Source organism: Rhopalosiphum padi, chromosome 3 (genome assembly GCF_020882245.1).
Source record: "Rhopalosiphum padi isolate XX-2018 chromosome 3, ASM2088224v1, whole genome shotgun sequence".
NCBI classification, from domain to species: domain Eukaryota; kingdom Metazoa; phylum Arthropoda; class Insecta; order Hemiptera; family Aphididae; genus Rhopalosiphum; species Rhopalosiphum padi.
Window position 1 is genome coordinate 3,190,580 of NC_083599.1, and position 19,473 is coordinate 3,210,052.

Sequence of the window (19,473 nt, forward strand, 5' to 3'; positions counted from 1 at the left end):
CGAGTAAGTGGAAGCGGTGCGCGCGAGGCCGACATGTGATCCCGCCGATGCCTGAGCGTGTCGCAATAACGTCGTGCCCGTGATGTGTTAATGTGCTATTGCGTGTGCACGCGCTTATCTTTACTATTACTATTATTATTGCTGTTAGTCGGCAGCAGCAGCAGCAGCAGCAGCTGCTATTATAATATTGTTATTATACAACAACTGCAGTAGGTACCGACCGACCGCGTACGGACGTCGTACGTGTTGTAACATTATATATATATATACCTATATATTGCTTTGCTGTCGCGGACGCTAACTCAACCGTTCACCGCCGACATTTTTCTCCCGTTATCACAACAACAACAACAACAATACGATATTTACGATTTTGATAAAATTAAAAAAGGGCGAGGAGATTTCTGGTTTTTTTTTTTGTCGACCGCCGTTGTCATCACCAAACGCCCGATCACCCGACGGACGATTATATTATTATTTAATATATTACAACAATCGAACGATAAAATATCATCACTGCGGCGGACGCGTACACAGTCGTAAGCTCCGGCGCGGTGTCCGATGGCAGCCACCACTACGGCCGGTTACGCGCGGGCCGAGCTCGACGCGCCGTACGGCGAACGCTGCAGCGCCGATCCGCCCGACATCGAGGTAAGCGAATTTCGAGCATGTGTAACAAAAAAAAAAAAAAAACCATAGTTTGGTTACCCGTTGACGCGGCAATTCGGTATACGCTAAACGTTTAACGATGACTTTGCGTCGGACTGCCGGCGTAAGACGACATCATTAAATAGCCAACGCACTTCCCCAAATGACGGTCGTCACGATACGTAACCGGCACAGAGGACAGAGACTTATGGTTTGTACTGGGAGATGTGACGTTAATATACGAATCGAGTAAAAAGTCGAGTAAAAAAAACGAAATCGACGAAGAAATAGCATCAAACACGCTGTGTACGTCAAATAATACAACGGGACACACAAATCCATAATAATATTCGATTCATTCGAAATCTGACTGTTTTCACGTATGGTTTTAAAACAGAAAAAATCCCGTATAGTCGATAGTCATTGCGTGATCAGCTGTTTGGCGATCGGAAGCAACCGGTTTGTCGCCAGTTCGGCGTCCGTGTGTGTATACACATTTAAGTCGCACATCACTATATAATATTATTATTGTCGAATACTCCGTATACACCTATACTAATTTATATAGAGGTTCGTTTTGAAACTTACCATACTGGTCGCGGTCCCCTAACAGTATTAATTATTTACACACGTTAATAAATATACATTTTTTTTAATTAGTATTTATATTGATTTATTTATGCATTTGTTCAATACAGATTAATCACATTTTTTTTCGTATTATAAATTTTACAAGACGCACTTATAATTTGTATTTATTTATATTATAAACATTTTAAAATTTACTCCGCGGATAAGGATCCGTAAAAATAGTAACCGCGGTCCGGACACGGACCACGGTCCGCTAGTTGGTGACCCCTGGTAAATACCGTATTATACCGTTCGACATCACTGATAAACGAATTTTGACGCAGATATCCATTTTTAGATTTTACATTCGATTTCCAAACTTAAACGGAATTACTTATTCGATTATTGTGCCGAGCACTTTTTCTACCCAAAAACTTTTCACGGTAAGACATAATATAGTAAAATAATGTGAACGTCGTAACAATAATGTTTCTATGGTCGTTTGTCACTAAATTCAAAATCAGCCGCTGACAAAACATACCAAGTTATTAATGTATAAATATTTAAACGTGACATTATAATATTAAAAAAAGTGACCACATCGATTTCGACTTCTAAATTAACGTTTTTCGCGGTGCTTGTATACTTTTATATGTACACGATACATATATCGTACATATATCATTATCATATGTAAATGTGTTAATTTTGGAAAATAACCCATTTCGATTTAATATTCGTAGGAGTTACTCCGTTTGAACCCCAAACCACTGGCTAATTGCCAATGGACAACGACTGTGCCCAACGATGGAGGTACGACGACCGGAGGAAAAGGAGTTGGATTAATGGCCGCCGCCGGATCCGGACTGGCCCGGGCCAGGGCGATAGTCAAACCGTCCGCCGCAACGGTCGTGGACCGTCATCACTACAAGCGTAATTCTTCGTATTCCGAGGTATGTGTAAACTCTGAGTACTATATTGTCGGTGTAAGGTTTTTTAAAAAAAAAAACGTATATCTGCGAAAACTAAAGGTAGTAAAAGCCATAGATTTACAAGTACCTACTCGGTGTCTGTACACGAATGCGTCAAATGATATTTTTACTTTAAAGCGTTTTATTAAATACAACGTGTGTCATATGTATGTATATATATACAGTAAAACCTCGATAAGACGGAATCGCTTGGCATCATGCAATTTTTCCGTGTTAACAGGGTTTCCGTTTTACCGAAGTTCCGTCTTATCGAAGTTTTAATGTATATATGTTTTAATCAAAATTTGAAATCTGACAAACCTCAGAAATGCTAAGGAAAAACGCGAACTTCAGCTTACAATGGTTAGGGAAGACGTCATATTTCAACTTTAGCTAAAACGAAGTTTTTACAACATGACAGAGCGTTTCGAGGAACAATAGCGAAAATAGTAGAATTTTATTACGATTATTGATGATTATTGATGTCAGAAATCAGACATTTGAGTGTGGGAAAAAAACAATTAGTGGCTAAGATGTGCTGTAACACTAATTAGCGCTTTATGACGAAATTCCATTGAAAACAGAGAGTGTTCAAATTACGCTGTAATATATTTTCTGGTTTGATATTCCATGGATCTAATACGTATAAATAAATTAATAAAATACTTTTTAATTATATATATAATATATATATATATATATATAATATATATATATATATATATATATATATAATTTTTATGATGTACCACTATGTACTATTTTATTTCTTAAACGATCGAATTATTCGATGATAATAAATTACCTTGTTAACTTCATTATGAACTATGATTATTTTTTTCTAATTTTTAAAATTAACATTATAATATTATCATAATTGCAATGTAATGCACTATTGTATTTCTAACATTTATTTCATCGTTATTTATAATATTCTATATTAAAAACTTGGTACCTACCTGATATGAAATATTCAAATGTATAGCTACTCAACTACATTTTGTTCAGATAATATTGGTCACAAATAGAATTGCCGGTCAAAAAACGAAATATTACCTTTTGCTCAAGACGTGTTGTCGGCAGTTTGCGTTTGTTCGAGCATTTTTGAGGTTTGCTTGATATCAACTTTTCTGACATACATATAGCCTATACGTATAATAGCATAAATAGTATAATATATATAATATATATACAGGTTTGTACTTTGAAAATTTGCCTGACAAATAAATTATGCAAGAGAGGGTATAATATATTAATTTACATAATGTATTTATGGTTAAATGTTTTAATTTAAAACATTTAGTATAATATCATTTTTGTTATCGTCGTGTGGACGGACTGATAATAAATGTATACAATATTGCCTCGGCTTGTATGACATGAATACGTGAGCAAACGCGCTCCGTGGTCGAATGATAATACATTTGTTATTAGTTGGATATCGTTTTTAAGCTAAGTATTTTAAGAATGTAATTTATTCCTAGAAATTAATAGCCGTGAACAGGCTAGTTATGTGATAGGCAGTGCTGACGATGTAGCTATAATGATACATAAATTTATAATAAAGCTATGTAGGTATATTATATAAAAGGTATATTTTTTAGATAATACTACTTACTAGTTAATTTAGTAATATACATTTATTATTTATTTTTTGCATTTATATAGCAAACATATAGATAGCGATATATTTTAGGCCTTATAACATTGTTATAGCGAGAAGCAACCAACTAAACTATTTGAAATACGTATAGACCATATAGTTATAACTTATAATGTGGAATAAAGGACGAAATATCCAATCTCTGTCTTAAAACGTACAGCAAAGCAAATTTGAGATCAGTAGTTCCAACTTTGTATTTTAACTTTGAAAATAACAGTGAATCGATCTATAGTGTAGTTTAAATATAAGGACATTGTCTATTTTTTATTTCGGTTTTTTCGTGTAATAATTTTGAAGCAAGATATATGGACAATTTTGAATTGTTATATCATTTTACATACCTATATAATGATAACTCGCTTAAAAATAAAAATATGATAAAAACAGATACCGTTCATATCTTTAAGATTGATATAATAAAGTCAATTCACTCTAACACAAAATTAAAACTGTTGAATTTAAATGTTGTATACCTACGTTTATAAGAGTAGGGCGGAGACAAGACATTTTAAAAATAACTGTGGGTCAGTGTATATACGAAGACTATTCAACAAAGTGGTTTAAATTAAAAACAAAATATACATGATGACTTATTTAAAAAAAAAGAATGTTGACCACTTTCCGAGAAAACTCATTTCAGGAATTTAACGAATTTGCCCCTTATTCGATTATTTTAAAAAACAACATAACTTTTGCGCCAGATTTCAAATAGTTCTTATCTTATTGTTTTCCCACACAATGTTGTGACTTGTGAGTGAAAATAGTATCGATTATTGGTTTTAATGATTTTTACACGATTTCAGTAAAACTTTAGTTAAAAAGTTGTCATTTCGGCATATTCACCGTTTACACTTACACAATTTAATAGTGTATAATATCATGTATAGGACGTATACAGATAGGTATTATATTATTATTATAACCGTTCTGGTGCATATACAGGGGGGTTTTAGGGTTCAACCCCCCCACCCCAACCGAAATAATTTCGAGTAACAAGGAAAAAATTGTTTTATTATATTGTAACACAATTTGTATTGTTAAATTTTGTAAACCTCCCCCGAATTTTTTTTTGTATACGCGCCTGTAAAAGTCTGAATTGTTGATCAGTAAGTTATATCAATATCATGCTAGTTAGTTTGAATTTATGCGTAGGACACTGCAGGTGTCATAGATGGTTGTGCTGGTGGCCTGTGGAACCGATGGTGGACAGACGTCAAACCCAGCACACTACGAGGTGGCGAGCGAGCGGCTGTTCGCGAGGCCCGCCGTTGCCTGAAATGTGCACATGCGCCATGTCAGCTATCGTGCCCAACGTCCATCGATGTCAAGTCATTTATCACGAGTATCGCTAACCAGGTAATGTTGATAAAAAAAATGTTTTCGGTCAAAAAGCTTGAATATGTTAATGGAATACGAAAGGTTTCAATATATGAGAAAATAATATTATTTTCTAGTGTATTATTAGAAAATACATATTATCAAAATAATTTTTTTTGGAAACATTTAAAGTACAAATTTACAAATTTTTCCATTTAAGGTTATAATTATTTCATTATAATTTAAAATATAACACTATTGTTTAAATTATCAGTATCTATTTTTAATGAATTTTAAAAATAATTATGCCAATTTTAAGCTTATACTAACTATAATTAGTGATATTTTTGAATTCGATAATGTAAGTTAAATAATTTTAACTTTGACTTCAGTTAAATTTTGCTTAAGTAAAATATTTTCAATTATAAAAAAAGTATAATTTTTATTATAAAACATTATCTTAAATATGTACCTACTCGTAATTTGTATAAAAATTTATAACAATCATTAAACAAAATTACTAAAAAATGTACTTTCACCAATGTTTGTATGTATATTATACCTTTAAAATATTTACTTTAAATTAAATGTATACTATGCCTAATAAAATTACAAATATGAAATCATTATTTTGATATTAAAAAATATTGATTTCATTTAGGAACAATAATTTAAAAAACATTTAATTTTTTTAATTCTTTTTACATACATTTATGACAAAATGAAAACCCTGACAAAAAAAAATAAGAAAATGATAATTTTAGTAGAAATACATGACAATATAAACAATGTAAAAACATATTAAACAATTTATGTGTAATATAAAATGTTTAAATATATATTTTCAAAAATTAAGTTAATTTATCAACCATCTATATTTGAAACGTGTAATCTCTTATTCTATTCATTATTACAATATTGGTTTTATTTTTAATTATGCTTTACACCTGCATTTTTATGTATACTTATTGTTGAAAACGACACAAACTAGTTAACAAGCAACAGAAATAAAATTGTATTTTAAATTCTCAATGACTTCTAATGTACACACTATAACTAAACAAACACGGAGAACTTAATAAATATTTAAATAACTAGTTAAATTATAAATTACATACATACATATATATATATATATATTATATCGCAAGCGTATAAAGTACCTAGATATTTCATGAAATATCCCCTTATGTTATACTTTAATATTAGCATATACGTATATTATTTATTATTGTAACTCTAATAATTAATTCTGTTTAAATATTTAATACTTATAGTTAGCTAAGTATGTTATTATTTAATATCCACTTATTCAAGTTAAGTAAATTCCACCAGTGGGTACGTATTCCTTAGTCAACTATCTTAAATTGTTTTACAGTTTTATAAAATATTTAGTGTTATTGATAGGTATTACTTATATAGGTAGTTTTTTTTTACGATCTTTTAAACTGTATGTAATATAGAAATATAGAATGTTAAAACTTTTAACTCGGTTACTTATATTTCATACACGTACATATTTAATAAATGATTGGATACATGAATACATTCCTATATAATTTAAAGACTAATTGAAATAACTATCGTATAGACGTAGACATTAGACCAAACATACCAAAGCTAAAACCGATAACTGTCAGCAAAGATCATGTATATGTAATGGCGTAATGTTTAATAACATATTAAATATATGCATAGTACGTGCCACGAAAGTTTCTACTCGTCTAAGCCGGTATCAATACGTAGGTATTAACGTATTTGATAGAACTCTTTAATAGTTATGGTTATTTTTATCCTTTTATAGAAACGCCACTGATAGTGATATCGAGTTATATTTACATATAGGTAGGTATAAACACTATAAACCATACACTTATACTTATAATTAAATAAAAACCTAGTTTCAGTCTAGTAACCTGTGTACTAGTATCAATAATTTTTTTATGACTTAAAAATAAAATTTACAACATTTTACATTACTCGTACAGTTTATATGAACTTTGTACAGTAGGTATACTGTAACAAAAGAAGTTACGATCAAACTAAAACATCTCTATAAGTTTTTTACTTTTACCGATTAAGTTAGAAGTATATATTTTGTATACTTATCGTTGTACTAGTGTAAGCACTCGTCATTTTGTTATTATTTCAAATAGATGTTTGTTATTTGGAGGTTTTTCTGAAGTGAAAATTTTTCTGTACCCAAAAAATAAAAAGCGGTTGCTAGTGGGAGGTGTCTGTTAGGGGAAGTTTCTCTGTACGTATATATAATGCGTTAATGTATATATAGTTGTTAAGAACATAACACGTAATGATGTAACTTTCACAGAACTATTATGGAGCCGCTAAGACGATCCTGTCGGATAACCCGGTGGGCTTGTCCTGTGGTATGGTGTGCCCAACGAGTGAACTGTGCGCCGGTTCCTGTAATTTGGCCGGGTCAGACGGCGGACCTATCAATATTGGTGGACTACAGCAGTTTTGTCTAGAAGTAAGTGTTGTGTTTAAATCTTTTTTATCCACTGCCCGGATTGGTGGTTTGGTTATTAGGCAATCTAATTTATTGTCGGGTTTCTGAGGAGCAGTAAAATGTCCCTATAACGCTCATATTTTTGAAAATATCTCAGCAGGGTTGTCTTGGTCCACTGCTATTTTTTATGTTCTATACGCTACCACAAATTGTTTGGTCAACGCCCTATAAAACAGACGATGATAAAACACTAACGCGAGCCCTATAATTTTAATTTAACATTTTTTTCATTGAATTTAAATAACTAAATAGTAAATTATCGTACTCACCGTCGAGTATTAAAATGCTTAGCCAGTATATAATAATACATAAATACACCGCTAATAACATTTTGGTAACATGTTATACCTATACAAGTTGAGTGTTATTGTATTTAACTTTACATACACGGTGTAATGAAAATCTAACTGCTTTACAGTGAACATAACGTGTACGTGTTATAGGTGTTCATGGACATGGCAGTGCCTCCTTCGGCCGTTTCTTCGGACGACGATGACGACGAAGAACACGAAGACGGCTCGACGCTAAAGGCTCGAGGCCAGAGTAAATTGGCGCCCATAGCTGTGGTTGGCGCCGGTCCAGCGGGGCTGACGTGCGCCACGTACCTAAACCGGCTTGGATATCGGCGCGTAACTGTTTACGAATCGGGTGCTTACGCCGGCGGTCTTAGGTAAGTTCATAAATGGTCAATACGCTTTTAAGAGAAAGCTGCACAATAGGTTTTAACACAACACTTCCATTCTATCGTTAGGTGCTCGTATAATTTTTTATATTATATTTTTTATCATATTGTTATGGTCTTATGGACAATAATAATAATTATATATATAATATATATGCGACATGCGTGTATGTAATACGTACTAAAAAAATAATAATGAAAATATTGAAAACGAATTCAATATATGGTACTGGCAAACAGTGACATTATTAGTTTTTAGATCCTAGCGCTTTCCATGTTAACAGTTCACTTTTCGTTATATTACTATTAATTATTATGGAATTATCACCGAAGTAATGTCATTTAATGTTACATGTGTATAGCGCCTCCGAGATACCCGAATACCGGTTACCATGGCGGGCGGTTCGTTGGGAAATCGAGCAGATGGTCGAGCACGGCCGAGGTGGCGTCCGCCTGGAGTATGGTCGTCGACTATATTCTTCTTCCGCTGGCGATAGTAGACCCGGTGACATCACGTTAAAGGTGTGTGTATATTATAATTATTAGGACTATACCGACCGGATGTCAATGTTCTTCGAATGACGTTTCACGTATTTTATTTTCACGTCCTCAAGGACCTAATAGAAGGACCGGATGCAGCGCGGGCCGTGTTCGTGGCTGTCGGCCTACCGGAGCCTCAACTTCCGGCCGACCTCTTCCGCGACGTCGACGTCAGCGGCACTACGGCCGCCGCCCAAAATCTGGGCGTGTACACTTCCAAATGGCTATTGCGTCAGGCCTCGGGGTACTCCAAGCGGTTGCCCGACGGCCGGGGAGGATGTGGTAGTGGTTGTAATGGAAGTACCGGCGGATGCGGATCGTCGAAATCGGCCACAGCGCCTCTGCCCCCGGATTTCCGGGGCAAAACCGTGCTGGTGCTTGGTGCCGGTGACACGGCTATGGACTGCGCTACAGTCGCGCTCAGGTGCGGCGCCCGCCGCGTACGTGTCGTCTTTCGACGTGGCACACCCGACGTGCGAGCCGTCCCAGAAGAACTGGAAGGAGCTATGCGCGAACGTTGTGAGCTGGTACCGCACTCGCAGCCGGTGCGGTTCTTGTTCCGCAAAGTTTCGGGCGGCGGTACAGACCGGATCCGAGCCGTGCAATTCCGCCGGACCGACGTGGACGACTTAGAGCCACAGCAGGACTCCGCCGACGACGAAGACCATTCGGCAGACGATCTGTTCGTGTTGCGCGCCGACTGTGTCGTCTCGGCGTTTGGCTCGCGATTACCGAAAGAATGTAAGTGTTTTGCCATTGATTTATCGAGGAAGCAGTGACTTATTTATTATTAGAGAGGGAGGAGTGGTTGTATACATAGGTACTCCTTGAATTTTTTCATATATAAATGTGTTTTTGGCTAGATACAACATTTTTTTCTGACCGTAATGCCACTCTAAATCGGTGGTGACACATGGATAAATAAATATCCCCTTCTCCCTAAGACTAAATCCTAAATACGTCACTGTGAAGGGCGAGGTTGGTATATCTCATCTTATTAAACGACTTTATTATGCGGCCGTTGTGTTGTTGCGCACGAACAGTGGCGGAAGCGCTGGCACCATACGCAAGAGTAGACGAACGCACTGGACGAGTATGCGTCGACGCTCAAACCGGCCGCTGTGAGTGGTGGAAGAACGGTGACGACAAACAAGAACGGCGGACACCACCACCGGTGTGGTGCGGTGGTGACGCTTCTTGCGCAACAGGATCCACAGCCGATCCGTCGCAGACCACGGTAGAGTCGGCCAACGACGGAAAAACGGCTGCGTATCATATACATCAGTATCTACAGGTACTTAAATAGATTCTATATGGTATACATAAATTCGATAAGATTTTATATGAATATTAAATCAGTATTTGAATTAAATTGAATAAATTTCTAAAAAATAAATCGTGAAACTACAAACTAGTTGTAAATTGGCGTCGTTTTCACGTAGGTATAATACTATTGGGATTATAATATGATTCCAATTGCAATTTGTCTGCCATCCTATTATTTTAAAATTTTGATAGGTTGAAAATCGATGGTAACACTACAAACACTTCATAGTAAGTAACTGCAGTTAAGAAATAAAATAAATCGATATAATTACATACAATTAAAAATCTTTAACAATTAGATTTCATAAATCATAAAGAATGATTAATAGTTATAATATTTTACACATAATTATCGTCATGGTACAAAAATATTTTTAAAAGGTACTTTTTTATTTATATACATATATTCATGTATATACAATTTAATGAAAACAATTAATTTAAGTTAGTTAGTTTATTAACAAACAATATATTTATTAACTCTAATAATTAAAAGTTACTATGGACAAAATAATTTAGTTAAAATTAAGTTGTAAATCGTTTTTTAAATAATAACTAACTTATTGTACCGTGCCTATTTTACATCTCTTCTAGTCATGGATTCGAAATGATTGTTTAAGTAAATTGTAATTTAAAATAGTTTGTTTATTTAATTAACACAAGTTAGTTTTATAAAGAGTAGAAAAGTGTGAAGCGTGAAGGTACTGCGGACTCGACGGATTTAGTGTATCTGAATATTCTGTGCAGAAGGCTTCTTTATAAGTGGCTACCTCGGTCCTCTTCTTACCTGAGGTCCATAAATTAGCCGTGGGTATCGCTGTTGCATTTTTCAAATATTGTTATTGCTAATCAGCGCAAATAGCTATAATTCGTGCACGTTCCATTGTAGTTGAGGCTTATTATTTTATATTATATACTATATAGATTAATCCAAGTCGGTTTACACTACTTGCTATATCTCACATTATTTGTAATACAATTTTTGGTAAGATTTTGGGTGTCCAACTCATTATAAAATGTATCTTATGAGTTTCGAGAATCCCAACACCTCCTCATACAATATGATGTACCTACACTAAATTTAAACATAATTTTCACTCTTTTTTTATATTTATTTTTCTTCTAATCTTTCTTGTTTCACATTAGCAGTATCTGTTGATTATTTAGATCGTTACATGATTATATCGCTTACATTAATTTAATCAATGACTAAAAAAAAACTTATCGGCGTCCTATCTGTCGAAATTTTCGTGCGACGGTCATTATTTGTGCATTATAAGTGTCTCATACTCTCATATAATATTATAACTTGTTGTATATTTTTCCAGGAGTTGTACGGTTACCGTATCCAAAATCACCAATCATCTGTTTCACGACCACTGCTGCCAGGTTTTCGAACAGCAATTGATGACGTGGACTTATCTGTCAGGATGTGTGGACTGCGTTTTATGAACCCGTTCGGACTGGCCTCAGCACCGCCCACGACAAGCGCTGCGATGATACGCCGAGCGTTCCAGGCTGGTTGGGCGTTCGCTGTCACAAAAACGTTCGGACTGGATAAGGACTTAGTAACGAACGTATCACCACGTATCATAGGACTGGGTGGTCATGGTGTAGGAGGCGGCTTGGCTGCCAGTGGTAAAGGACCTGGTACTGTCAATGCCGGAGACTCGGATGTGGCCAGAAACGCTTTTTTGAACATTGAATTGATTTCGGAAAAAACCGCTGCATACTGGTTACGTTCCATTCAGGAACTGAAGCGAGACTTTCCTCAGCACGTGAGTAATCGATGAACACACGATGAACCGTGTGGGTTTTCTCTGTCTTACCTCTTACAAGTACGTAATATAGCAAATTTACACTCAGTAGATCACGTTAGCTCCGTTAGTTTAAAAATTAGATTGAATTTTCCTATTATAAAACTTGATGATAAGAACATTATCTGTGTTTGTACGTTGGTTTTTTACGACAGTTTAATTTTTCAGTAAGTTATGCGTAAATAATATAGCGTAGATTAAAAATGCTCATAACTCACTTAAAAAATATATAATCGTAAAAAGCCAACTTTCATGCTCTCGATAATGTTCTTATCATCAAGGTTCATAATAGATAAATTCACTCTAACTTTTAAACTAATGGAGTTAAACGTGATCTGCTGAGCGTAAATTTGCTATGTTGCGCACTTGTATAAGACAGTACATGTATAAGACAACACACGTGGGTGCTGAGACCTTTTAAGAAGGTTAACTTACTTAAGAATTCCAAAAATCAAAAAGTCGTTACTAAGACAAAAATGGGAATGCAAATACTTAGTAAATCACCTTGTATGATTTAAATTCATACCAAATAATTTAACTTTTTGATTTGTTTTTGTTTTTTCGGTGGTTATAACGACAATGACGTTCATAATGATATTTTTGTAGATACTAATTGCCAGTATAATGTGCGCGTACATCGAGGACGATTGGACATTACTTACCAAATTGGCGTGCGACGCAGGTGCCGATGCGCTGGAGTTGAACTTGAGCTGTCCCCACGGCATGGGCGAATCCGGAATGGGTTTAGCGTGCGGCCAGGTATAGAAACAGTATTATAAATTATAATACACATGACGAGAAATTATTATTAAAATATTTTTAATATTATATTTATTTATCGCGACAATTAATAGTTATTCAATATATTCTACAATATAAAATGGTTTACAATATATTAAAAGCTAAGCTTGTGCTAAGAGTGCAGTTATTATACTATTTTCACACATATTATAAATTATTAGTCGTTGCAAGTTTAGTTTATATAATTCTATTAAGAAAAAGTAATGTATATTTTATTAACAATAGAACAGATTTTTTTGTAAAGAAATTAAAATGTAATAACTAGATAGGTGTTCCAAATACTTCTCAAACAACTTTAAGCTCTTAAAATTATCTATACATCAATGTTAAATGTACCTATGGCATAAATTTAAAATCTTATATAAAACATTTTTTTTTCCAAATACATATTTATAATTGGGTAAACAACAAACATATAAGTACCTACATAATAATAATATTTTGCTTATTTGGCATTAGGTTCATGACAATGGAATTATATATGCCCATGCGTGTTTATACAATTCAACTAAGACAATATTAGACAGATAAATTATAAATAAATATACACAGTACATTACATTCACAGTTCACATTAAACTTCCTATAAATTAAAGTGGCGACAGTTTGCTTCAGTATATTTTGTAATATATTTATATTATAATATATTAATACAGTTTATAGTAATAATCACTGCACTAAGAAAATGTTTATTAAAAGATAATCATTTCGTACTAAAAATACAAATCACAAATAATTAATTATTTCATATGAGTATACTTATAACTTATTTAAATAGTCATCAGTCATCACGTTAAAGAATTTTCGTAAACTATTATCTATGTAATTAACATTTTAATCACATTTTTTGGCACGTAATGTACCAATAAGGTGTTTTATTTCTTTGACATTTTATGATTTGATACATTTAAGACTAAGTGAAATAGGTAGTTAAATTTGAATACATTTTATTGAACCGGTTACTTCGTGTGTGCCGCTCAGGATCCGGTGTTGGTGGAGAACATTTCACGATGGGTCAAACGAGTGGCGGTGCGACCGGCTAGTGACGGTGGGGCGCCAACAGCCGTGCCCGTGTTCATAAAAATCACGCCCAACGTGACGGACGTGGTAGCCGTAGCCCGGGCTGCTGTGCGACTCGGCGGAGCCGACGGAGTGACCGCTGTCAACACGGTCTCGGCGCTTGGCCCGTTGGACGTGACCGGTACGGGCGGTCGACCGTGGCCGGGAGTCGGCAGAACCACTGCGGACACGCCAAGAACCACGTACGGTGGCATGTCAGGCACGGCCGTCCGGCCTATAGGTTTGCGGGCCGTGTCGGCGTTGTCCCGAGCGCTGGGACCGGACGTGGCGGCCGGTGGCGACGGAGAACCGCCTGTCCAGATAATGGCCACGGGCGGCGTGGATAGTGCCGCGGCTACGCTCCAATACCTGTATTGTGGTGCCAAAGTCGTGCAGGTATACCACGGTCGCGGTCGGAACGGTATCCGTCCAAAAAGCGAAAGCAGTTATGGTGCGAAATAATAACTGTAAAGTAATTTTATTCCGTTTCGCACAGGTATGCAGCGCTGTCCAGAATCAGGACTTCACCGTCGTCCAAGATTATATCACCGGACTCAAGGCGTTGTTGTACACGAACGGCGGTGGCGGTGACAAACGACTGGAGAAACGGATTCATCCCACTCCCGCGCTGGTCAAAGACTCGATCGACTTATCCGACGACTACGATATCGTATCAACGACGGCCGCGGTTGCCGATCAGAACGGTGGTAAATCGTTGTTTGGACCGTACTTGCGGAGCAGGCGCTGTGAGCAAGCGTCCGGTGCGGCAGCAGATATGGTTAGCTCAATCCAGGGAACCAAGTCGAACGGAGTTGATCAGATGCCGGAACAGGCGGGAACGGTTCCGGCATCGGAGGAAACCAATGACGACCGAGCCCCGGTTCCGGTGGCGACGCCTGTGGAACTGGTCGTAGGCCGCGCGCTGAAAGCCGTCGGCGCGTACAAATCGCTCGATCGTCGCGCGCAGGTCGTGGCCTTGGTCAACGAGGTCAGTTGTATTTGTATATGAAGTTAAGTTTTCATTTTCCCCACTTTATTTAAATTACACTGCGCAAATTGTAAGTTAAATTTGTAAGCTTAATTTTCAAATAATTATAAGTTGGTATTTGGAATTTGTAAGTTGTTTGGAGCTAAATTGTGACCGAAAAAAACTTAATGGAAGTACTAACTTCATATTAACCCTTAAAACTTAGCTCCAAGGAACTTAAAAATCATCAAAACCAACTTATAATTATTTACAAATTAAACTCTATAACCTGTAATATTTTGTTTGGTGTAATTTGAACAAGGTAGGAGGGCGGCTAGTGTGGTGTTAGCATCTTCATTAAGTTTATTTTGGTCAAAATTTAGCTCTGAGAAGCTTTAATCAATTTATAATAACTTACGAATTGAGCTTTTTAATTTACAACTTACCTGGTATAATTTGAAGAGGGCTTACTTTACTTACGTGAGCGTATTTAGTAGTAAAGGCGATTCGTTACCAAAAATCTTGAGTTGATATGCATAGGTGTTTGGTGGGTAGTTATGTGTCTACAGTGAAAATTTGCTCATGAAGTTATAAGTAGGGTATGGATGTTTATGCTCTAAAAAATTTTAAAATATGCATGCAATTATGAACTATAAAATACAAAAATATGCTTAGAATTTATTAAAAATTAAAAATAATAAATTATTAATAATTTAAAAATAAAATAGAATTTATTATTATTAAAATTAAAAATTAAAAAAGATGTTTGCAGACTGCTGTTAAATTTTTTGTTGATTTGAAAATAATATACATGGTTATATATTAGAAACCAAGTACCGACATGAGCGAAAACTGCATATGGGCTATTCCCGGTTGGTGCGAATATTACGTACATATAGGCCTACAATCTATTAATATTAGTCGTGCCGAGACCGTTAATATAATACAAAAACCTCAAATTTGCACTAAAAGCATGATGAATATAGCAATATGATCAAACAAGTAAAAATCGAACAAATGTGCAAAAAAATGCAAAATTAAATTAAATTGATAAATTTGAATTCTTGAATGAAACAAATTTCTATCTTACTCCGCATTAATTATTAAAAAATTATTATTATTAATAAATATGATAAATGCATAAGCATCCGCTCCTTACTCATGACTCATGAACATCATGTTAAATTATCATGTTCCTATATAATTATACACTTCGTTTTACACTTTGAGTATTCTTTTGGCGCAATTTACAGCTGACATTGCCACATTGCTCACATTGGACATTTGTATGAACTTCGTAATATATTACTGATCGTGTAAACGTTTTTGTATAGGACTCGTGTATCAACTGCGGCAAATGCTACATGGCTTGTAACGATTCCGGTTACCAGGCGATTTCGATGGATCCAAAATCACATATCGTCCACGTCCAACCTGACTCGTGCACGGGTTGCACATTGTGTTTGACGGTGTGTCCCATTCCTGGTTGCATAAGGTACGTAACGTGGAAATTGGTTCAAGTATTGTAACTTTAAATCAATTATTCATATATCTTATAATCCCAAATGTTCTAAAACTCACTTAATTATAAAAATAATTAGTTGTAAGAAAATTATATATACGTACACACTGCACATATACTGGGTGATTTTTTTTTTATCGAAGTATACTTATTATTTAAAAATATATAAATAATGATTTTAAAAATATTTTTTGTATAATTTTAAGTGATTACAAAACAAAACATATTTGAGAAAAATGTATAATTTTTTCAAATTTTTCTTGGTGTATTTTTTAAGTTTTATTTTTTTTTAAATTACTATACGTACATTTTTAATTCTTTATTCAAAAAAATATTTTTCGAAGTACTTCAATGTATATAATCAAATTTGGACGTTACGCGCCAAATATTCGAGACTTTAAGCTTATTTAAAATTTAAATGTTTTAATGAATTTTATGTTTAAAATACTGTGTATTTAAATCAAAAGCTAAGTAGATATAAATAAATTTTAATTCTATTTTAATAACGAAGCCGATATAATATGTATTCTAATACGTTGATATGATAACAAATATCGATCTCGGATAGGTATTCAGGAGAAGAGTTTCTAAAAGCAGTATTTAAAAATTGGATATTTTTATTATAAATTATAAGTATTTAGCTATATTTTAGTTAATATTAAATTGAATATGTTTTGAATTATACAAAGATATACCTACTATGTCAAAATATATAATTTTTTTTAAAAACAAATGGTGTTTATCACACTTTATAACATTCGATTAAGTACTCACTCTAATTTTCGTCATTTTGTTTAGCATGGTCGAAAAGACTGTACCGCATGTGGTGAACCGCGGTCTGGGCCGCCGACAGAAAGTTTCCACGTATGCGTGTCCCAACGACGGCGAATACATTGACCAGCAATGTTCCTCAGGAGAACAGAAAAACCACGGAAGTCCGGCAGTGGCCACTCAGTGACAGTCATGATAATATCCTTTCCACTGATAATGTTTACCTACTCGCACGCCACCGTGATCTACGTCCGCGAGTGTTAACTGTGCCGATCGCGTATTAGATAATATAATATTATTGTTCGAATCGAAGCGTCTATAATAGCCAGTTGTATAAAATAAATATAATATATTAATTGATTTTATACAAAAAAAAAAATAAATAAATAGGATTATCGCTTGTATTAATATCGATATGTTAGTAGTTAATATGTTACGTTTAGGTTATGTGTAAAAGGTATTAAGTGTTTTAACTCGATGTAGTGTAGACCTACATAATATACATTATGTACTATTGTAACGTGAAGATCACATTGTGTACTAGTGTACTACACAGATACTGTTATCACACCATTCACAGTCATACATATCTAATATTATCTAATCAATCGTTTTATATTTTTAAATAACTGTGTTTAATGTTTATGTTTATTTTTAATAATGTAAAAAAAAAAATTTTATAATATTTTAAAATATTATTATTATGCAAATATGAGCAATATTACTATACCTATTTGAATCGCAAATATACTTATGATAACACCGTTATTTATGCTATAATATTATATTATTTGAAGATAATGTGATGTAAAAAGTTAGAAAATGGTTCATGCTTAGTGTTATTGCTAATATCTTGTTAATAATAATAAAAGTTTAAAATTTATTTTAAAGAAAAAATTCACACTGGGCGAATTTCATAGGAATAATTTTTAATTCGATGCTTTTAGAAATTGAATACATATTATTTAGTTATTACAACAATATTTTTAATTTTTATCCAATTCCTCTTCCAGTATTGAACAATTATTAATTAACATAATTGAAATTTAAAATTATATTATACGAAATAATAACAAAATAAATATGTATTTGAGTACTATATATTCCCATTAAAAGCTTTTCTCAATACATAAACAATATTTTTGTTTATTTTATTTTCCGGCTAACAATATTATAATAATATTATAATATAGTAATAACGTTGTGGGATAACTTAATAAAACACAGCATACTGAAATAATAAATGCAAAAACAAATCCACGTTCTGTAGTTGGTAATTTATTCAAATAGGAAATAAAAACATTACCTAAATTAAAACGAATTAAGCATAAATTGAATAATGCAACTTATAATCTAAATAATTAAACAAGTTGATCAAGTTAAATATTTTCATAGTTTTAATTATCATAAAATATTTTGAAATTAAATATAAACAAAAATAACATTAATTTTTTAAATTTAGAACACACTTATTACTATTACCCCATAAAGTTTTATCCTACAAATTAGTTTATAATTTTGTACTTGCTTATAATAGCTCATATTACATATAAGGTAGAAAAAAAAGTGTCTCTTATAAATAGTATTTGTATTTATAGCTATATATATATATAGCTAATGTATACCTCGTTAATAATAATAATATATTTTTAAGCTTTTAATAACTTGATTATGATGAGTAAAAATGACTACGAAATTGGGTACAAAATATATATGTATATGATTTTGATATTACGTAACATAATTATAGCACCACTGTGAAGCTTAATGGTGCTCGATTGTGTCAAATTTGGTAAAAACAATATTAAAAAGCTTGAAATTATATTTAAAGAAAACACATCCAATCTAAGTTCTACCCTATAATTATACAAATGTATTATAATTTGTTTTCAAATTTATTACCACCGAGCTCCATAATAGTGCTAAAATTTTGTTGCAAATCAATTTTTATTTCAATTTTGTGACGGTAGAGTCATAGGGTTAACAGTGTAATACCGTAAAAAAATAGATTAAAATGAAATTGAAAATTGTTGTGATCTTTTACAAATTTACAATATTGCCTTATCTTCGATTTTATCAAAGAAGTTTTGAGATCGTAGATCTAACAAGTAACAACTTATTAGGACAAATACATACAAAATATACAACATTAAAAAAATTATTGATATAATTAATTAATTTAATTAAATTACATCATAATATGTATAATGTTCATCAATCACTGAATTGGATACCAATTCCAGTGCAGTTATGTAAAATTTAAATAAAAATTGCACGTGTTCTCATGTA

General features: G+C 33.5%; 1 protein-coding gene across 1 annotated transcript; it reads left to right on the forward strand.

Moving 5' to 3' along the window:
• The first annotated feature begins 72 nt into the window (after positions 1-72).
• LOC132923787 (dihydropyrimidine dehydrogenase [NADP(+)]) lies at positions 73-17,952 on the forward strand. Its single transcript, XM_060987761.1, has 14 exons — positions 73-651; positions 1,962-2,171; positions 5,005-5,208; positions 7,499-7,660; positions 8,143-8,369; positions 8,744-8,903; positions 8,996-9,662; positions 9,965-10,215; positions 11,576-12,025; positions 12,671-12,823; positions 13,847-14,320; positions 14,421-14,912; positions 16,226-16,386; positions 17,212-17,952. The coding sequence occupies exons 1-14, from the start codon at positions 562-564 to the stop codon at positions 17,369-17,371; spliced, it is 3,861 nt and encodes a 1,286-aa protein (XP_060843744.1). The 5' UTR covers positions 73-561; the 3' UTR covers positions 17,372-17,952.
• Positions 17,953-19,473: the final 1,521 nt, after the last annotated feature.